This window comes from Pelophylax lessonae (genome assembly GCF_965119305.1).
Source record: "Pelophylax lessonae genome assembly, chromosome: 4".
NCBI classification, from domain to species: domain Eukaryota; kingdom Metazoa; phylum Chordata; class Amphibia; order Anura; family Ranidae; genus Pelophylax; species Pelophylax lessonae.
This window is the reverse complement of record NC_138771.1, coordinates 204844201-204866985: the sequence shown is the minus strand read 5'-3', so window position 1 is coordinate 204866985 and position 22785 is coordinate 204844201. Positions and strand designations below refer to the sequence as shown.

The following is a 22785-nucleotide window of genomic DNA, read 5'->3' as shown; positions in this document are numbered from 1 at the left end:
TTAAAAAAAAAACATAATTTTTTTGAATACAACCAAAAAAATGGACCTCTGCTATTCTCTGCTATTCTCGATCTACACCTCCTCCCTGGGTCAGCTGATAGCCTCCCATGGCTTCCTCTACCATTTCTTTGCTGATGACACCCAAATCTATCTCTCTACCCCTCAGCTCACCCCATCAGTCACCTCCTGCATCATTGATTTACTAACTGATATGTCAGCCTGGATGTCACACCACTTCCTCAAACTGAATCTATCCAAAACCGAGCCCATAATATTTCCTCCCCCACGTGCAGCTTCTTTTGAATTCTCTGTCCATATCAATGGCACAGTGATCAGTCCTTCCACATATGCCATGATGCTAGGGGTAGTCCTGGACTCTGAACTGTCCTTTCAGGCCCACATCCAATCCCTGTCCAGGTAATGCCACCTTAACCTCTGCAGCATCTCTAGAATATGCCCCTTTTTAACCAATGACCCCACCAAGCTTCTAAATCACTCCCTAGTTATCTTTCTAGACTACTGCAACTCCCTCCTCATTGGATTACCTTTACATAGACTATCCCCCCTTCAGTCCATAATGAATGCTGCTGCAAGACTCATGCACCTTACCAACCGTTCAGTGTCCTCCAACCCTCTCTGCCAATTCCTCCACTGGCTTCCACTCATCCAATGAGTAAAATTCAAAATACTAACAATAGTTTACAATGCCATCCACAACTCTGCCCCCAGCTACATATTTAACCTGACCTCAAAATATCAACCAAGCCACTCTCTTCAGTCCTCCCAAGACCTCCTGCTCTCTAGATCCATTGTCACCTCCTCCCTTGCTCGCCTCCAGGATTTCTCCAGTGCTTCTCCCATCCTTTGGAACTCCCTACCCCAACTTGTCCGACTGTCTCCTAATCTATCTATCTTTTGATGATCCCTGAAAACCCTACTCTAAAGAAGCCTATCTGGCTTCTAACTAAAACACTGTTTCACTTTCTCCATCAGCTCATCCCCCACAGCATTTACTTTTTGTATCAATTGACCCTCCCTCTTAGATTGTATGCTTTAGTGAGCAGGGCACTCTGATTCCTTTTGTACCAAATGTATTGTAACTGTAATGCCTGCCTTCATTTCGTTAAGCGCTGTGCAAACTATTGGGGCAATATAAATCCTGTATAATAAATATAATAGAAGGCTGCTGAGTGACTGATGAGACTGGGGGGAATTTAGCTGCCTGAGAGTAGTACTTGAATGACTCTTAGTCCTGCTGTGAAGTTTAAGGGTTATTTGCCCCACAGTGGCTGAAACTAACTGTATTAATGACAGTTTGATTGCTTTTTTTTTTTATTTAACCTTTCTAGCAGTATTCCCGAGCGTGGCTTTAAATTTGTGGGGTTAAATTTCAGAGCCAAAAGCGGTAACCCCGAGCCACACTCGGGGTACAGCTAGGAAGATCGCTGGATCCTGAAAGCGGGGTTACTTACCTTGTCACCGGGATCCGGCGATGTGTCCCGGCGTTGTCTGGCGGCGGATCTTCCTCCCGATCCTCTCCGTGCCCCGGCTTCCGTCTCCTGCGACGTGACGTTCGCAGGGGGGTGGAACCGGTGGCAAATTCAAATGTATAACACAGATACATTGCAAAATAATAAAAAAATCACATTAATTTGCCCCCCAGTGCCCTTTCCTGCAGTTTTACTGTAATATATATACTAATTTAGTATTACCAATTCCTCTGAGAGGGGATTGGTGATGTGTGGGCTTAGGGGGACTTTACTGGTATCATACTCAAAATTGTACGACTACACATGCATTTGTAAAAAAATTATATTTTTAATTATGTTATTAAAAAAACATTTAGATTTTCACATTGACATTCCGAACATACATGAAAAACATATATATACATGACCAATAAGGCATTGGTGACAGTTCAAAAGTTGTTTGACAAGTAAGATCCTCTTTAAGTTGAAGTGGGGCTATTCATGCTACCACTTATATCCTTGCCCGACATGTTTCGCTATACAAAGCTTCTTCAGGGGTGGATTGGCTTGATAAAGATATCATTACTGTCTATAAAACATAAATGGTTATTAATGAATTGCACTAACATAGATACCTTAAGAGTGTTTGTATGTTTGGAGAGCAGGCCCCGCCCCCCTCCCATACATGACCCGCATGCAGCATACTTAATGGCTGGATGGAAAAATAGGGGAGTGCGTGGCATGCACAGCGTCTCCCCGGCGAGTGTGGGGCCATTAGAGATAAGACAAGTTGCAAAGAGTATACCAGTACAATGCTAGAGTAGAATATTGTAAAGGAGATAATAACAAGGAAGTGAAAAAAGAGCGAGATATTACCTCCACCTTGTTAGGTTTGTAGGGAGAAAAATGTGTCCCATATTTATTTAAGCATGTTTAATATATCATTTGGTGGTCAATACCACCATATGAATAAAAGGGATACCTACCGGTTAACTTGTCACTCAGTGGTTACATATAGATATGGAGGAGATGGGGGTGGACCATTATAGCATGAAGGTGCTGCTTTAACACGGCTAAAAAGAGGGGGGATATAGGGGATTGAATTAGGGGATAGGTGTTGACTTACATATAATAATATTTGTAAGATATTAGTAGTTCACAAAAGGTAGGTCTCGAAAAAAGATAGCCGTAATTATTATATTCAATTACCTTGTTTATATCTGAATAGGACCAGACAAAGGTACTCTAGTATTCCAGCTGACTAGGATTACCCCAGCCGCCTGCCTGAACCGTCAAATATGGGTCCCTGTATATTAACAGGGTAAGGTGTCTCCCCAGCCGTTGACACAATCTATAAATCAAAGTTGGAAGCAAAAAAGGCTTTAAGTATAATCCCCATGTTTTCCTCCCAATTAAACCTGTTTGTTAGCTTCAAGTTGTTACCTTACAGTCCTGCCGCCATGCTTCCCATCTTCTCTGCCGCCATTGCGGCGTATGTTTGTATTTAAGCCCCAACCCAGGCAATCGTCATCTCCAGCGGGAAATGACTCTAAGTGCGCGTGCGCCATTAGGCGCACGCCCACTGCTGTATATGGGAGCTCCACGGTGATCGTGGGCTCCCGAAAGCCGCAAGTGAGGGCGGAAGTACATAATGCATTCCCGCCCAGAGGCCGCATCGCTCCCCGGGGGAAGAGCCACTGCGCCACCTATCGGCCAAATCAGATGACTGCATTACAGGGGGTGCCGGGGCCGGGACGTGCTCGCCAAGACAAACACTCATGAAGGCACATACACATTTCAATAATTTACAATCAGTTCAGTACAGTTTTTTTCATTGGTGTACCAATAGCTTTACATTATCAGATAATATTTATAAGCGGTTGTTAATTATTTACATTACCATGTTGTAAGACCTATTTTAATTACAGTACAGCATATCCTACAAAACGTAAGCATTATTCTCATTTGGCAAACATCTTTACCTCCATTGCTGAGAGACCCACAAATTGCACACATCATGGACCTCTGGAACTGAATCATCTAGGATTCATTTTAAACATTCACATGCTCTTAATTATAACTTTGTGAGTTAAAATCAAAGTGACCTTTAATTTGATTTCTATGCTTGTATATTGGTGTGTTAAAGAAAGGGTTTGTATGTTAGCACTTCATTAATGCCCGGTGGCTCCGTGGCATTAAGGAATTCTATCCAATAGGTTTCTCTTTGGAGTACTCGTTTATCCCAGTTGCCAACCCTAGGGTCTGGGGGTATTGCCTCCAGAACAAAGAAGCTGACAACTGAGTTATTATATTTGTGGTGCAGCGCTATATGTCGTGATACTGTAGTTTGTATCTTACCACCCTCCGAGTAGTATAGGCGGTCGCCAATTCTCTGGTTAAGCTGGCGCACCGTTTTTTCCCACATAATAGGCATGACAGGTGCATTGCATCAAATATACTATGCCCTGCGTGTTGCAGTCCGCAAAGCTGTTGGCTCTGTGCCAGCTGCCATTAGGGAGGGATACCCCCCTACCTTCCTTCACCCATGGGCAGCGTGCACAGCTCCTGCATCTGAAGGTTCCTTTCTGATTGTTATGTGGTAGGCCTAGTTGTTTATAGTGGCTGCTAACCAAGCTTCTGGATGAGGTTTTACATACTTGGCCAGTGTATAGTCATCTGTTAATAGATGCCAATGCTTGGCCATAATATCACATAGCGTTTTCTCATGCATAGAGTATCGGGTAATAAATTTCACTGTTTTTGTTTATTTTTTAAATGATGTGTTGTAAATTAGTTCAGCCCGAGGGCGTGCTTTGGCTTTATTAAAGACTTTTTTTAGTTGGGTTTTACTATACCCTCTTTCCAGGAGTCTGTCCCGTAAACCATTAGCTTGGATCTGAAATTTATTGTCTGATGAACAGTTTCTTTGAAGACGAAGAAACTGTGCATACGGTATGCTTTTCACTAGGGGGGCAGGGTGGGCACTTGCTGCGCACAAGATGGTGTTGCCTGCGCTTGGCTTTCTATACAGGTCTGTTTCTATTGCACCTGTAGGGAGAATGTTAATCTGAATGTCCAAAAATGATAAACCTTTTGAACTAACAGTGTTAGTAAATTTTAGGTTGAATTCATTTGTATTTAAAGCTTGTAAAATATTGTTTAATTCAGATCGTGACCCTGTCCAGATGATTAATAAATCGTCTATAAATGATACCAACATAATATGTAGGGAAGCCAATTCTCCATGTTTTCACTGGAGAAAATCTTTCTCTCCCAACCGCCTAGATATAGGTTGGCGTATGATGGTGCGCAGCAAGTGCCCATTGCCACCCCCTGTGTTTTGCAAGTAGTACTGCTCCAAAAATACAAAATAATTTCTGGTCAGGATAAAGCGGAGCAATTGCAGGACAAAATCCATTCGTGGCCATAAGTACCGATCCTGCACACGTAGAAAGGATTTGATCATCCGGATGCCCCGCTTGTGTGGAATACTAGAGTACAAGGCCTCTATATCCACTGCTACGAGCAGGGCATCCGGAGGGACCTGACTCCCCTCTAAATGTCAGAGCAAGTCTGAGGTGTCCCGTATATATGACGGAAGTCCCAATACATGAGGCATTAATATCGAATCCACATAAAGGCTTGCATGTTCCGTTAGGGATTCGACCCCTGATACTATAGGCCTTCCTGGGGGGTCCACCATATTTTTGTGGATTTTAGGTATTGTATAAAAGTTTGGTGTTCTAGGAAATTTAGGTATTAAATAGTCCATCGTATCTTTGTTTATAATGCCCCCCAGGAAGGCCTCAGTTAACAGAATCCGGAATTCACCGGCAAAATTTATTATGGTAGAAGGGTCGATTGGTGCATACCATTCGGCATTACCTAATACTTTTAAGCACATTGCTTCATATTGTTGTCTGGACATTACCACTATATTGCCCCCCTTATCAGATGGCTTTATAATTAGTATTTGTATTTGTATTCATTCGTAATTCACGTAGTGCTTTGTTTTGTTCAACAGTTAGGTTTCCCTCAAAGAGGAGCCAAGTTGTAATTTTAACCTCTCGAACAACCGATTGTACAAATGACCAGATCTGCGGATTTGTGGCCAAATCCGGAAATTTTTGGGACTTAGACTTGGGCTGAGGTAGGGTTAAATTTTTAACTTGTATTTGATTATGGGATGTTGCAATTCCTTTTGAATCTATGGCCGCCCTAATTTCCGGATTACCTTCCTCATAGAGGATGGCTAGATCACGTAAGGCTCTACATTCTGCCATAGTGTAATTGCGTGTCCGTTCTGCTAATTCCCTCTCTAATTTTTGTTCCTTCCTTTCCTCGTCAAAAATATATTTATATGTTTGATTTCTCGCAAACATATATAATCTTTAATTGTTTCTCTTGGGTCAATTGGGTTAGAGGGACAAAATCCCAACCCCATTTGGAGAACTTGTTTTTGAGATGTTGTTAAAGCTATGTCTGTGAGGTTGATGATGTTTAATTGGTTTGTACTTGTGTTGACATCTGGGGGTTCTGTTGTACCAATTTGTCCAAGTTGCCCTGCCTCGTGTTTTTTGGTGCTGGTGTTGTTTGCCCTCCTAAAAAAAAATACCATCATCCACATTGGCTGGAGATGGATTTGGTTGGTCTATTGTACCTGTTGCGCCTTTCGTTAGAATTTTATGCATGATTGGGGTTAAATTTGTAGATTGTGCCATTTTGTCAATTTGTGCTCGTGTGTCAGGTTTCTTTTTGTTTATAGAATGTGTAGGTGATGGTCCTGTACCATTTCGTCCTCGTTTGTGTTTTGCCACGTGCATTCATGCTTATTCCTACTCTGGAATGTGAATTAAGTGAAATTGCACTTGATAATGAAGAATCGGATTCTGTGGTTTCCTCTTGGGTGCCCTGTGTTGTGTGTGTGTGTGTGTGTGTGTGTGTGTGTGTGTTTCTTTTACGTGAATGTGTGATTTGTCCAACCATCGATATGCATACCCATTTCTAAAGGCTTGTTTGTCCTTATTAAAATTGTTTTTTGGATATAATGTCTTTGTTTATGATTTCAAGGCGATTTTTTATTTCTTGCCATTGTGTTGGAAATGTTGGTAATTAAAATACCTGTTTGTATTGAATTCCCATTGGTCAATTTCAGTATCCAATGCCAACATGTCTTGTGTATAGTGTCTGATCAAAATATTCATGAGGTCCTTCCTACAGGTAGTGAGAGTTCCCTCCCATTCCTTCCTAAAGGTCTCCGATGGATCCTTTATAGTTGGATAGGTTCGGATTCTCAGTCCCTGTGGGTTAATACCCTGTTTACATATTTACGAAAACATTCCAGGTGCCAATACAAATGGGACTTCCGTTTTAAGGAATCCCTGTACCTTAGATAGATATGTTTGGAGATCTTCTTCATTTTTGGTGGGGGAATTGCAGGTAGACTGAATATCTGTCATAAAGCCAGCCCATGCAGTGCCTGTGAGGTCCATGATGAGCAATCTGTGTGTAGGATAAATCAGCAATTGAGGTTAGTTTTCAACTTGTTCCATAAACAGAGAATAAAGAACAACAATGGTTATAATCAGTATTTATACATATCTCCTTCAATCCATGCCTAGGGTTCGCATAGACGAAAATTCAAAGGAGAATGAAAAACTATATATATATATATATATATATATATATATATATATATATATATATATATATATATATATATATATATATATGTGTGTGTGTATATGTATATATATATATATATAATATACTTTAACTTATTTATAGTTTTTTTTATACTATAATTTATGATTTGGCGTTTCAAACTTTATCATACCCCAGATGTTATAAAGAAGAACGCACAGTACAAAAAAAATCATCTATAAATAGTTGGTTTGGGCTGCTCATTCTTAAGAATTACATGCAAAATAATGGTACCGCTTTCAGCACCTAAAATCTGAAAGAATCATACCGCCAGGGAGGTTAAAGGCTTTAATGTTCCTAACCTGGCCATAGGTTCCCTTTAAAATCATTACCATTGTTAAGAAAATTGATAAGTCACAAACCAGGAAGTGGCAGATATGTTTTTGTTAATTCTTAGTATTGTATCTTTAATAATTCATTAAGAAGTGAAGAATTATTTCTTTTACCATCATTTCATTTCTTGTCCTCCGATTAAGTTGGCCAAGAACAATATATATGAATGGAATAAGGGGGAAAATGGTTTGAAAGCCTGAATCTTACAGGAATTGGCACTTATACATTTTAAATAGAAATGCATTCTTAGATGGACTAGAATAAAACTGTAGGTAAAGTAGAAAATTTGATGTTGCACTGCTTTTTTTTTTTTCTTTAGTAAAGTTAGACTAGCTGGACCCATATTCGGGTATACTGTAAAAAAAATTGAATTGCAGCCAAATACATATTTTAAGGGAACATTTGTTTTCTTACAGCTTGTAGACCAAAGCACTTACTAGTTTATATAAATCCATATGGTGGAAAGAAGAAAGGAAGGCAAATCTATGAGAAGAAGGTGGCTCCATTGTTCAGTCTTGCCTCTATCACTACAGATGTCATTGGTAAGAAGCATGGTCTTTTATCACTTCTAAAACCACAGCCATGAACACTGGAGAATGTATCGTACATAAGCTAATCTATAGCAGGATTAAAGTGTGTTCCTAATCTTAACCCCTAGGCGCAGGCAGTATGCAAATATGAGGCCGAGTGGGCCTTGGGGCAGAGAGGCCACATATTTGCGTACAGTTTGCAGACACAGCTGTGCTGAGAGTGCGTGCCCTGTTACTGGCTAACAAAAGCCAATCACAGCAGTCACGTGATCATAAACTCTGCCTAAAGGGCCAGGAGGTGCCAAGGGTTGAAGGAAACTGGCCATGAGGAGAAACACACAGACTGCCACGACAGTGCCGAATCTTTTAGCAGCCAAATCCTCCGGGGCTTAAGTGGTTAAACAGAGGGCCAGGCCAGTTCACGGTCCATCAGACACTGTTGGGGGCCGGACTATAGTTTGAAAAAAAAATATGAATGAATTCCAATGCGCATATTTTTTATTGTTTTATTTATAAAGTGGTGGCTGGTGCTCAATTTTTTTTGGGGGGGGGGGCGCAAACAGAAAAATGTAATAGGCATTGCTTTACGGCAAAAAACGCTGTAAAAAATTGCGTGACTTTGAGGTCACAAACGTGTGACAGGGGCCTTTAGTAATCAAGGTATAGTGTGCTCCCATCAATGCAGAGTGACCAGCATGCCCCCTTTTCAATGCAGAGAGACCACAGCGTGCCCCCTTGCAATGGAGAGAGACCAGCGTGCCGTGCCCCCTTGCAATGGAGAGAGACCAGCGTGCCGTGCCCCCTTGCAATGGAGAGAGACCAGCGTGCTGTGCCCCCTTTCTATGGAGAGAGACCAGCGTGCTGTGCCCCCTTTCTATTGAGAGAGACCAGCGTGCAGTGCCCCCTTTCAATGCAGAGAGACCAACGTGCCCCCTTTCAATGCAGAGAGACCAACGTGCCCCCTTTCAGTGCAGAGAGGCCAACGTGCCCCCTTTCAGTGCAGAGAGGCCAACGTGCCCCCTTTCAATGCAGAGAGACCAACGTGCCCCCTTTCAATGCAGAGAGACCAACGTGCCCCCTTTCAATGCAGAGAGACCAGCGTGCCCCCTTTCAATGCAGAGAGACCAGCGTGCCCCTTTTCAATGCAGAGAGACCAGCGTGCCCCTTTTCAATGCAGAGAGACCAGCGTGCCCCTTTTCAATGCAGAGAGACCAGCGTGCCCCCTTTCAGTGCAGAGAGACCAGCGTGCCCCCTTTCAGTGCAGAGAGACCAGCGTGCCCCCTTTCAGTGCAGAGAGACCAGCGTGCCCCCTTTCAGTGCAGAGAGACCAGCGTGCCCCCTTTCAGTGCAGAGAGACCAGCGTGCCGTGCCCCCTTCAATGCAGAGAGACTTACCTGCAGCGGCAGCTTCTCCTCAGTCCTCCGGCGTCTCCTCGAGTCTTCCTGCCTGCTCCTCGGCCAATGGCATGAGCTCGTCTTTCGGCCAATCAGGAAGCGGGTCTCGGACCCGCTTCCTGATTGGCCAGGAGGAGGATCTGTGTGACAATAGCGAATTTTCATTCGCTATTGTCACTCAAATGGGTGGGCTAGGGCGCAGTGCTCTGCGCCCCGGGTCCACCCTTTGCTGAAGCCTATTAGAGCCTCTGGCTCTAATTAGGTGATTCAGGGAAAAAAAAAAAAACCATGAATGATGCACCCCGGCAGGCCGGGTTCAGGACCCTGGCGGGCCACAGTTTGAGGACCCCTGATCTACAGCAATGTTTTTTAACCTCTTTTTAGTCAAGGCATCCTTTTAGAACTGTGCAAAATCCCGGGGCACAACAGTCTGAGGGCTCGTTTACACCAGGAGGTGCGTCTGAGCACGCGCTTTTTTGCGTGTTTGTGCACGTCGATATTTTTAATTGGCGCAAATGTTCATGCATTTGCTAGATGCGTAGGGGTGTCATTAGGAAATAATGGCACCCACATGCAACTGCAAAAAACAGCACATTTTTGTGTGGTACAACAAGCCCTAAAATGCAGTCTGTAAGGCATAGTTCAGTGATCTTCGGCCTTAACTCCTCCAAATTCCCCCTTCTAGCACATATCTCTCACCAAATCCCCCTCTCCTAGCACAAATCCCACAAGTTCCTCCTCCTAGCACAAACACCTTCTCCTAGCATAACTCTCCCCCCCCCCCCTTTCCAAATTCCTCCTCCTCCTCCTAGCACACCCCCCCGAAATCCCCACTCCTAGCACATTCCCACTCCCAGCACAGTAACTTAGAATGTATTGAAGACATTGCATCAGTAAACCAACCCAGCAAATAGCATTTTTGGAAAGAATTCAGCTAAATCATCAGTCCTATTATTTGACAAGTTTCCTTGTGATTGTAAAGCTTCTTTTTTATTTATTTTTTTAAATTAAATAACAAACCTGTTATACTTACCTGCTCTGTGCAATGGTATTGCACAGATCGGCCTCGAACCTCCTCTTCTGGGGTCCCCCACTGGCAATCTTGGGGCCTCCTCTTTTCCGAGTGCCATGATAAGCTACTTGTTATAGGGGCACTTGTGCTGCCTATGTCCTATAGACACACACAGCATGGCTCGGGTTCTTTTTAAAAAGAGCATGTTACACTCCCAAAAAGCTAGGCTCTAAGTGAAATATAAGGTCTCTTATCCAGAATTACCGTATTTCAAGATTTTCCTGGTGATTGTTTAGCACAATGGCCTTGCAGGGCTTTAGCTCTAGGTTCAGTTTTTCACTAGGACACCATCTGCATAGTTTGTATGCTCTCCACGTTTTTTGAGTTTCCTCTGGTTAAGTTTGTTTTCTTTCACAACATACAGACATACTTGTATTGATTAAAATGGTATTAAACCCCACAAAAGTATAATATATTGCAGCTTATCAATCCTTGAATGTGGTGGCTGCATTAGTATTTTTTTTTTTTTTTTTGGGCTATTTTCCTCTGGTGATCTGGCAAATAACACAAATCTTGTATTAGGATGCATTCACTCTGGATGGAGGAGCATCAGAGACACCTTTTGTACAGCAACATTGTCAATCTGGGGGAGGGTAATATTATATGCACCAGTAGATTTATATGGACTTGACTAATCAATGAATAGCTTATGCGCACTGGCGGATTCTTCAGTACAGTGTAAACAAACTATTGTATGTTGGTGGCCGGGAGCTTTAACGCTATACTGGAGAAAGCACCTGTGTGCATGAGCTTTAAAGCTGAACTCCCACCAACACTTTTTAGGCAGCTACAGCAACATTTTTTTTTTTTTTTCCTTTTGGGATAAAGGTTTTACATGAATTACAGCTGATCATTGTAAGCACCCCTGTCAGATTTAAATTATTTCTCCATTCTAACTGCCACGTTTATTGGACAGCTCAGTCTGTTAAAGGAAATTGAAAGATGTCCTTGCTGGATCCCAAGGTGAAAATAATGGAAAAGAGTAAAAAGAAAAACAAATGCAACACCACATATAGGGTTCAGTAAGCTGCAATATGTTTTGGAAATAGTACGGGTTTAATCTTTTGCCCAGTGTTTGTCTTGCTTGACTGTTCCTCCTGACCCCCCAGTTTCGATGGAGTTCTGTCTGGAGAGATGCCCGCCTGGTTCCTGTTATGGTAAGTAACTGTTCCCCCTCTCCCCGTGGAGGGTTTTAGGGTGGGCGTGGGCCCCTCCATGGAACAGTCGGTCCCTGGGTTCCCCTCCTTCCCGTTAGGCACCCCCCTCATTGGTCTGGTGGTCCCTGTGGGCCATCTTGTCCCCCATCCACCCCCTCTCCTTCAATGATGGTGGGGCTGTGTGGTGGCCTGGTTCACCGCCTAGGGTGGGGGCAGGGTGCTGTGCTGGCGATGGGGGCAGGGGTGTGCGCCACTTGTGACCAGGCGATCGGCTGCGGGGGGGGGGCGCTTTACCTAGTGTGGGCTCCTGCCAGGGCCCCCCTTCCTGCCTGTGCTGTTTTCTGAGACCTAGGGATCTCTCCTGGGTCCAGTGGTGCCACGCGGGGCCACCATTTTCTTGTAGCCTGTGTGCCTAATGCACGGTGGCCAAGTCTGTGTAGTCAAGCGGCCATTTTTCAGCTGTTTGCCATTAAAAATAGCAGTGGACATGACGGTGGAGCCCTCTGGGTGGCGATTTTGGTGATGGGAGCCCCTCCTCATCCCTTGGTGCCGACTCCTGGATCTTTTAATTTCCTGATTGCCGTTCGTGCAGTGCAGATTCTCCTGGTAGCTGTGGTGTCTGGTGGGGTCCTCTCTACTGAGGATTGATTGGTGCTCTGTGGCTGGCAACCGGATGGGCTGCCAGAGTGTTGGGGGTTGTCCCTTAGCAGTGTTTTACACTTTTGTGGGGTCCCCCTGGTGACTCATGGAGTCTTTGGAGCACAACTCCCCACCTGATCCCCTCTCTGAGGCTGTCTCATCAGATCCTGAATCTGATTTGGCAGCTGCGGTCGTGGGTCATCCAGCTGGGTCTGCAACCACACGCCCTGATTCTTCCACTTCAACCACATTGAAAAGGCAATGGTGGATGCACCGATTGTAGCTGTGCGTGAGACCTTAAAGATGGGGGATGCAGTGGAAGCTGCATTGGAGGCGCAGGTTCCCTTTTGGCATTCACAAGCCATCCAGAGCAGAAAAGGTGTTCCCTTTCCCCTCCTATTTTAACAGAATTCTCATTAAAAAGTGGAGATGACCAAAGCGTCCCCTTGGGGTCCCTAAGCAATTTTGCTAGGTGATACCTCTACAGAGTCCCTTCTTAAGAAGAGGACTGTTCAACCGGTGGTGGACCCTCAGGTTTTCAGATTGAACAAGACAACCATGATTCCGGTTGTAGAGTCCCGCCCTTTAAGGGCCCTGGCTGACAGTAAGGTGGGAGCTGTGGCCCGCAATATGTACACTCTGGCAGGCTCAGCACTGATATTCACCACTGCCCCGGTGTCGCAGACTCTGACCGAATGGGCTAGGCTTTTGCGCTGTTACCTGGAGAGGGAATAGCTCCGCCTTGTCTTTACTGAGCTGGCGGATAAATCGGTCCAGGGGTTGCAGTTTTAACTGTGATGTCTGTTTGAATGCGGCTCCCCTAGTGGCTCGGCTATCTGTTTCGGCAGTGGTCCTTCGGCGTGTCTTTTGGCTCAAACTCTTGTCCGTGGACCAGACTTCTAAAAAGGCCTTGACTGATCTTCCCTTTCAAGGACATTGCCTGTTTGGGGCTACCCTGAATGACCTCATTAAAGGTCTCGGGGGGGGGGGGGTGGGGGGGAGAGTACCTTTCTCCTGCCGGCTAGACATGGGCCCCCCCTCCTCAGCTCGTAAGATATTTTTTTGCCCCTCAGGGTCGACTGACAAGGGATCGGAGCCCTTTGGGGTGGATCCAAGTAAACTTGGTCTGGCAAGACAAGGGTGGGCTTCTCTAGACCCGCGGACAAGGCCCCTTCAGCATGGAGGTGGGCCCCCACCCATATCTGGGGGTGGGGGTGGGGGGGTCTTATCTGGTTCCTGGATCCGTGGACTCCCCTAGTACAAGTCAGGTTGGTCCACAAGGTCATTCGATCCAACTACAAGATTACGTTTCATTCTTACCCTCGGCTAAGGTTCTTCCTTCCAACGTGCGACTGTCCCCGGTCTGCTTACTGGACCTTTTACTTTAAAAGGTGATGGTTCCTACTTCGGAACGTTTTCAGGGGTTTTACTCAAACCGGTTTACAGTTCCCAGGAAGGAAGGCAAGGTGCGTCCAATTCTGGACCTCAAGGCACGGAACTGCTTTGTGCGGGTGCAGAAGTACAGGATGGTGTCCATCGGCACGGTGGTGGAATCCCTGCATCAGGGATTTACTTGCCTCTATGGACACCAAGGATGCTTACTTTCACATTCCAATATGTGGCGGTCACCAGCGGTTCCTCCTCTTTGCCATGGTAGAAGAGCATTATCAGTTTGTGGCGTTACCCTTTGGTCTCGCCCCTGCTCCTCGGGTCTTCACAAAAGTATTAACCCCTGTGCTAGCTTTGTTATGCCAACAAGTCTGCTCTGGTTCCATCCACAAAGCTGGACTATTTGGGTCTGACTCAGACTCAGCCTTAGCAGAGTCTGCAGAGGGTTCAGAGAATTCAGAATGGAGTCTGTTCGCACAGTGGTGGCTTCCCTGCATCAGGGATTTTTCTTGCCTCCATCAACATCAAGGACGCTTACCTTCACATTCCAATATGTCAGGCATCACTAAATGGCGGCCCGCGGTCCGTTCCCGGCCCCCATCCTTCCCCCTCCCGGACCGCAGCTGTCATGCCATTTATCAGCCTGCTCTCCTTTCAGCTGTGATTTCTTTGCAGACTTGCAGGGCCGACAGCGTGAGTTCTGTAGGGAGGGCGGGACAGTTCTGAAGGGAGGGCGGGAACTGCCCGAGGTGAACAGTCAGTGATTGGTTGCCAAGATGAATGGCAGTCTAAGCAACCAATCACCATCTTGCAGCTTCCTTCCTCCAGACCTGCTATGCCTCGAGTTCTCCTGGCTGTGTAAGGTAGGGGAGACGTAATGTAGGAAGGGGGAGAGACACTGAGTACAGCAAAGAAGAGTACTCTAATGTGTATGGGGGCTATGTACTCTAATGTGTATGGGGGCTATGTACTCTAATGTGTATGGGGGCTATGTACTCTAATGTGTATGGGGGGCTGAGGACTGTGATATGTGTGGGGGGCTGAGGACTGTGATATGTGTGGGGGGCTGAGGACTGGGATATGTGTGGGGGGCTGAGGACTGTGATATGTGTGGGGGGCTGAGGACTGTGATATGTGTGGGGGGCTGAGGACTGTGATATGTGTGGGGGGCTGAGGACTTTGATGTGGGGGGAATGGGGGTTAAGGCTGAGTACTATAATGTCAGGGGGGGGGGGGAACTGAATACGTTAATGGGGAGCTGAGGACAATGTGGGGGAGCTGAGTACTGTATTTGGTAGGCTGAGTACTGTGATGGGGGGCTGAGGATAGTAATGTAGGGGAGTTGGGTACTGTAATGAGGGGATAAGAAGGGTGTTGATGTTAAAGAGGAAGTAAACCCTCCTCAGGAAGTTGTACCTATAGGTAAGCCTATATTAAGGCTTACCTATAGGTACTGTAAATATCTCCTAAACATGCACCGTTTAGGAGATATTTACCTTTAATGCAGCCAGTGACGTCACTGGCGCATGCGCTCTGAAGGAACGGCAGATCGTGCCGTTCCTTCAGAGCCCCGTGCCGTGACCGTCGGCTCCCGCGCGCGGGAGTGACGTCACCGCGGCTCCGGCCAATCAGATGGCCGGATGCCGCGATCCCGGAAGACGGGCGACTATACATGTCGCCCGTCATACAGGTAAGCGGACGGCACGGCGGGGGCTCGTTCTAAGGTAAGTATTTCATAATGAGCTAGTATGCGATGCATACTAGCTCATTATGGGTTTCTCTTTCAGGATTTAAAGAAGAGAAAAAAAAAAATTCTCGGTGTACAACCTCTTTAAGGGGGTATGATAACACAAAGGGGGGAGGGAACTGTGATGTGCAGTGGACAATGTGGAACGGATGCAAGGATGGGATTGTGATATGGGGCTCAGTGTCACAGGTAGGTCAGCCCATTCATTTTAATGGGCTGCACTACCCATGAGAAATGCAGGAAAACAAGTCCCTGGCCCTTTTTTTAAATTGCGCAGCACCAAGCTGTGCTGAAGTGTGGCGTGTTCCTCTGTGGGCCGGGAACATGTGCAGTTTCACCTGCATTCCCCAGCTGCAGAGATGGGAACGCCTAGGAGAGGGTGCTGTAATGTAAAGGATCTGAATCAAATCACAAACATGATTCGGACCTCCGCTGGAAAAAGATTTTACTAAGCGGACCTCCATGAATTTTAATTCAGTACCCCTGCAATATGTGTTGGTCTCCATCCCTTCCTCCGATTTGCCGTGGGAGAGGAGCATTATAAGTTTGTGGCGTTACCCTTTGCTCCTCAGGTATTCACAAAAGTGTTGGCCCCAGTGCTAGCATTGTTACGCTGATAGGGGATCATGGTACTTGGATACTTGGACGACCTCCTTCTGTGAGCAGAGTCTCCTACTGTTCTGGTGGAAAACCTGGAAATCACCATATGAACTTGAGGGTGTTTGGCTGGATTCTAAATTTTCAGAAGTCTGCCCTGGTTCCGTTCACAAAGCTGGACTATGTGGGTCTGACTCTGGACACGACCTTAGCCAGAGTGCTCCTTCCTCTGGACATACTCCAGAAACTGCAGGCTGTAATTAATCTCCTGCTGTCCAGCAGATGGTAACCCCTCCAGACTTGCATGCGGGTGCTGGGCCTGATGGTGTCTATCTTCAAGGTGGTTTCGTTTGCACAGTTCAATACGAGGTCCCTGCAAGGGAGATTCTGGCCAAATGGGACAATCTGCAGTCTCTGGACAATGCGATCCGACTGAGTCGGGGAACGAAAGAGCCCCTGATATTGTGGCTTCGTGCTTCGGCTGGGCAAATTCTTCCTCCCCTTGTATTGGACACTGGTCACCACGAATGACAGCCTGTCTGGCTGGGGAGGTGTTCTCCACAAAATTAATACTTGGGGGGTCTGGACACTGGAAGAGTTTAGACTACGATCAATGTCTAGGTACTCTGAGCGATCAGACTGTTCCTGGAACATTGGAATGATTGTCTTCAGGGATGTCCAGTGCGCATTCAATCAGACAATGCCACGGCTGTGGCTTATGTCCATCACCAGATGGGCACAAGAAGTGTCCTGATGGCTCTAGAGGTAGCCCGCATTTTAAGGTGGGCAGAATGGTTCGTTCCAGCCCTCTCTGCTGTACACATTCCTGTGGTGGAAAACTGGCAGGTGGATTACCTCAGTTGGTAGACGTTAGACCAAGGGGAGTGGTCCTTTCATCCGGAGGTGTTTTAGTTATGTCTCCGGTGGGGCATCCCCGACGTAGATCTGTTGGCATCCCGGCTCAAAAGAAAGGTGCAGAGGTTTGTGGCTCGGTAACGGGATCTTCTGCCGTATGCCACAGGTGCGCTGGTGGCCCTCTGTGGTCAGTATAGTCTAATTTACGCCTTCCCTCCTCTCAAGCTTCTGCCAAGACTTCTACACAGGATCGAGGAGGAAGGGATTAAGGTCATCTTAGTGGCTCTGGACTATCCTCGCCGGGCTTGGTACACTGATCTGGTGCAGCTGGTCACCGATGTTCCTTGGAAGCTTCCTCTCTGGGAGGATCTGCTGTCCCAAGGACCAATCTGCCATCCTGGTTTACAGTCGCTGGCTTTGACGGCTTGGCTGTTGAATGCCAGGTGCTGAAGGATAGAGGTTTGTCTGAGTCGGTGATTCCAACGCTGTTAAAAGCTAGGAAATCTACTTCTAGGAAGATCTACCATTGTATGTAGAAGACGTACATTGTGTGTTGAGTCTCTTGAGGTTCCTCCTCTCTCTTTTTTTGGTGGCTCGGATTTAGACCTTCCTTCAACGGGGGGTTGAGCAGAAACTGGCCATGAGTACTATCAAGGGTCAGGTGTCGGCCTTAGCGGTCTTCTTTTAACGGCCCTTGGCCACGTACTTCTTGGTGCGTACTTTTTTTTAGGGAGTTAGGCACTTGACCCCTCCAGTGTGTTCTCTCTTGCCGCCTTGGGACCTCAATTTGGTGCTGTCCTCCTGAAGCCTTCTTTTGAGAATCTTTGGGAGTTTTCCCTGTTTACGCTGTCCCAGAAGGTGGCCCTTTTGGTGGCTTTCACCTCTGCGCAAATTGGCGGCGTTACCCTGGCATTCACTTAGTGGTTCAGTGTTGTACAGTGATAAGGTGGTTCTTCGCCCCTCTCCGTTGTTTGTTCTTCAGGTTATCTCTGATTTTCATTTGGATGAAGACAAAGAAGTGTTGCCTTCCTTGTGTCCCAGGCCAAAACATCTGAAGGAAATTGCTTTGCATGCCTTGAATGTGGTCCAGGCGATTAGGGTGTACCTGGCAGCTACGGAGTCTTTTTTTAGGAAGTCAAACTCACTTTGTGCTTACGGATGGGCCTCGGAAAGGGTGATTCAAGTGTAAGGTTTTTATTTTATTTATTTTTCACTGTTCCCACCCCTCATGTTTAACACTGCTTTGGGATGCCCCAATGGTTAAGAAGATCATGAGCTGTGTCAATGAACGAAAGAGAAAATGGGATTTTTGACTTACTGTAAAATCCATTTCTCTGATGTTCATTGACGGATACTGCTTGTAACAAAATCGCAAAGAGAGGGAGTATAGCCCCTGGGATTGCCCATAGGCGTAGCCAGACTTTTTTTCTGCCCAGTGTCCTACTCCTGTAGGGGGCAGTATAACCCAATGGTTAAGAAGATCAGGAGCTGTGTCCGTCAATAAACATTAGCGAAATGGATTTTACGTTAAGTCAAAAATCCAATTTTTCTGGCTGCTAAGGGTAATGTAGTGAAAATAAAATATCAAATAGATTTTCCGAAGGATTCTGGCTAAAATATGCAAGAAAGTACTTTAAGAAACCTCTCGGGGGGGGGGGGGGGGGGGACAAAAACTTTAATGTGGTTTGTATACATTGTGTTAACATGCTTTCCTATTCCTTGGTTCGGCTTCTTGTGTTAATAAATTTAGGAACAGGTGTGTCTGCTTTTAACATAAACCCTTTAAAACATTTAATACATTTTATTTTGTAGCTCTAAATTGTGGTAATATATTTTCATTATATGACTATTTGCCCACCTAACTTGTAATTTATACAGTTGTATGTTTTAAATGATATGTGTTCATACCATAAAGATTTATTTAGTGAAGATTTATATCTGGAAAAAAAAAGGTTTTTTGTTCGAGTGTTTAATGGGGAATTTAAAAGCAGTAAATATTTGCTTCATAGGCTGTTATACACGTGAGGTTCATACTTGAAAAGTTCCCGTTTTGCCACTTATGAAAACTGAAAAATTTAATTCAGCATCCTTCGGTGTCAACTGATAAATGTCATTTACAACTAAATAGTTTCTTCTCTGCTGTAATCTTTTATTTTCTTCACAGTGACAGAATATGCAAACCATGCTAGAGATAATCTTTATGAAGTCAATCTGGATAAATATGATGGGTAGGTAGTAAAAGAAACACAAATAAAAATGTTGGCATGTAACAGGGTATTATTGTAGGGTAAAATAATGAATGCAAATAAAATAACTTGGTGAATTTACCATATAACCTCATACCACTAGTCTAAGTTTTGTTTTTATTTTGTGTTAAATTTTATATTTATGGTTTTATATTTATGGTTTCCAATATATGAACAAGTTGTAAAAAACCTGGATTTAAAAGAAAGGAGTTGTGCTCGACTTCCCAATCAAAAATAATTTATCATATATTTTTATATTTGATAAAATGGTTAAACTGATTGTAAACGTGTTTTTATTTATTTTTTATTTTTTGAAATAACAAATATGTTGTACTTACCTGCTCTGTGCAATTGTTTTGCATAGAGTGGCCCCGATCCTCCTTTTCAGGGGTCCCCTGCTGGTGCTCTGGGCTCCTCTTCTCAGTGTGCCACCATAGGAAGCCGAATCCTATGTTGGCATCAGTGGCGGCCGGCAGATAGGGGGCGCAGGGGCGCCGCCCCCTCCCCCCCCCCCCAAAAAAGAAAGAAAAAAAAGATTATAAAAAAAATTTCTGCCCACCAGGGGCGCCAGACTCATTGGTGTCTATGGGGGGGTGGGGTTTTACACCCGGCAGAGGCGCCGATTGACGGCCTTCTGGGGTGTAACCGGGTCGCAGAGCACTGCGATACAGCACCCCCCTTTTGTGATGTCCTGGATCATGATTGGTCCAGACTCCAGCCTGGACCAATCATGATTCAGGGCATCATTGCTGGGGGCGGTGCGGTCACCTTCCCGCCGTCAGACGGTCAGAGCGGGCTGGCACGGAGGAAGAAGAGAAGAGGACATCTCGTCTTCACTCTCCAGAGAGTCCCGACTGGCCGACTCCCGAGAGCAGCAGCATGCCAGGCAGCAGTGACGGGTAAGTGCCTCAGTCAGGCTCAGTGTGGTGCCTCTCTGTCCTGTCAGTGTGTGTATCCGTCTTAGTGAGTGAGCAGAGTGAGAGGAAACACACAGGCAGCGACAGTGCAGAGAAGTGCAGTGTCTCGGGGGAGGTCTCACTCTGTGGGTTTTGCAAGTTTGGCTAGCACAGACCTGCTCTGTGTCAGTCCTGCCTGATGGCCACTTCCTCCAGAAGAACACCAGATCTGTCTCTGAAGTCAGTGTGTGGTTATAGAGTACACAGAAGCTGCCCCCTCTCCTCCTCCTCCTACTGCTGTGATGTTTTCTTGTACATGGAGGGGGGGGGGGGGGGGTACATCACTGCCTAAGCGGGGATCATCTGCTAGAAGATAGGAGAAAGTACATTGCAGGTAACCCTTACACTGCTGGCACATATGTACTGTCTGTCCTGTCTCCAATCTCTCACATACTACTGAAGCATGTCCATTGTCTCCAACAACCTCTGTATCATGCCCGCAGTCTGACAGTCTCTTGTATCATGCCTGCAGTCTGACAGTCTCTTGTATCCATGCCCGCAGTCTGACAGTCTCTTGTATCAATGCCCGCAGTCTGACAGTCTCTTGTATCCATGCCCACAGTCTCTTGTATCCATGCCCACAGTCTCTTGTATCAATGCCCACAGTCTCTTGTATCAATGCCCGCAGTCTGACAATCTCTTGTATCATGCCTGCAGTCTGACAGTCTCTTGTATCATGCCTGCAGTCTGACAGTCTCTTGTATCCATGCCCGCAGTCTGACAGTCTCTTGTATCCATGCCCGCAGTCTGACAGTCTCTTGTATCCATGCCCGCAGTCTGACAGTCTCTTGTATCCATGCCCGCAGTCTGACAGTCTCTTGTATCCATGCCCGCAGTCTGACAGTCTCTTGTATCCATGCCCGCAGTCTGACAGTCTCTTGTATCAATGCCCGCAGTCTGACAGTCTCTTGTATCCATGCCCACAGTCTCTTGTATCAATGCCCACAGTCTCTTGTATCAATGCCCGCAGTCTGACAATCTCTTGTATCAATGCCCGCAGTCTGACAGTCTCCTGTATCATGCCCGCAGTCTGACAGTCTCCTGTATCATGCCTGCAGTCTGACAGTCTCCTGTATCATGCCTGCAGTCTGACAGTCTCCTGTATCATGCCTGCAGTCTGACAGTCTCCTGTATCATGCCTGCAGTCTGACAGTCTCCTGTATCATGCCTGCAGTCTGACAGTCTCCTGTATCATGCCTGCAGTCTGACAGTCTCCTGTATCATGCCTGCAGTCTGACAGTCTCCTGTATCATGCCTGCAGTCTGACAGTCTCCTGTACCATGCCTGCAGTCTGACAGTCTCCTGTATCATGCCTGCAGTCTGACAGTCTCCTGTATCATGCCTGCAGTCTGACAGTCTCCTGTATCATGCCTGCAGTCTGACAGTCTCCTGTATCATGCCTGCAGTCTGACAGTCTCCTGTATCATGCCTGCAGTCTGACAGTCTCCTGTATCATGCCTGCAGTCTGACAGTCTCCTGTATCATGCCTGCAGTCTGACAGTCTCCTGTATCATGCCTGCAGTCTGACAGTCTCTTGTATCATGCCTGCAGTCTGACAGTCTCTTGTATCCATGCCCGCAGTCTGACAGTCTCTTGTATCATGCCTGCAGTCTGACAGTCTCTTGTATCCATGCCCGCAGTCTGACAGTCTCCTGTATCATGCCCGCAGTCTGACAGTCTCCTGTATCATGCCTGCAGTCTGACAGTCTCCTGTATCATGCCTGCAGTCTGACAGTCTCCTGTATCATGCCTGCAGTCTGACAGTCTCCTGTATCATGCCTGCAGTCTGACAGTCTCCTGTATCATGCCTGCAGTCTGACAGTCTCCTGTATCATGCCTGCAGTCTGACAGTCTCCTGTATCATGCCTGCAGTCTGACAGTCTCCTGTATCATGCCTGCAGTCTGACAGTCTCCTGTATCATGCCTGCAGTCTGACAGTCTCCTGTATCATGCCTGCAGTCTGACAGTCTCCTGTATCATGCCTGCAGTCTGACAGTCTCCTGTATCATGCCTGCAGTCTGACAGTCTCTTGTATCATGCCTGCAGTCTGACAGTCTCTTGTATCATGCCTGCAATCTGACAGTCTCTTGTATCATGCCTGCAGTCTGACAGTCTCTTTTTATTTATTTATTTATTTTACTTTATTATAGAGTTGAGCCTCTCCTTACATGTTAGGGATGTCTCACAGCTGCTTGTGGCTTTTGATAGTTTGGGAAGGGTCTGCCTGGGAAGATCTGTCACTTGGCACTGGACATGAGGCAGGCAGTAGTGTGACTTGTCTGCTGTGGATGTGCAGGGGCTGCCAGTCCCTTTAACACACTATTGTACAGTATAGAGTTTGTGACGATTGTACAGTATAGAGTTTGTGACGATTGTACAGTATAGAGTTTGTGACGATTGTACAGTATAGAGTTTGTGACGATTGTACAGTATAGAGTTTATGTGATGTCCCCTGAGCATAGTGAGATATGTCACTCACACCAGGTTTCCTATTTCTCTCTCTGTCTCTCTCTGTGTCTGTCTCTCTCTGTCTGCATGAGCATTGCTCTGTCCCACTTAACATATATGTTCTGCAGCCTATACCATAACTGACCCATTTTTTTAAATCTGCAGAACATTGCTCAGACCAATCTATATCTCTGTTCTGCTGATTACCCATCAAATTACTCCTCTAGAGATCTGCTGAATATAATTCTTC

The 22785-nt window shown here is 45.9% G+C and overlaps 1 protein-coding gene across 2 annotated transcripts in view; it reads left to right on the top strand.

Annotated features, from left to right (window-relative positions):
• Nucleotides 1-22785, top strand: part of CERK (ceramide kinase) — a 187678-nt gene that overhangs the window by 84879 nt on the left and 80014 nt on the right. For both annotated transcript variants that reach the window (XM_082254763.1, XM_082254762.1), the window contains 2 exons: nucleotides 7922-8047; nucleotides 19050-19113. In XM_082254763.1, the coding sequence (XP_082110889.1) occupies nucleotides 7922-8047; nucleotides 19050-19113 (190 nt within the window). The remainder of the gene's footprint in view (nucleotides 1-7921; nucleotides 8048-19049; nucleotides 19114-22785) is intronic.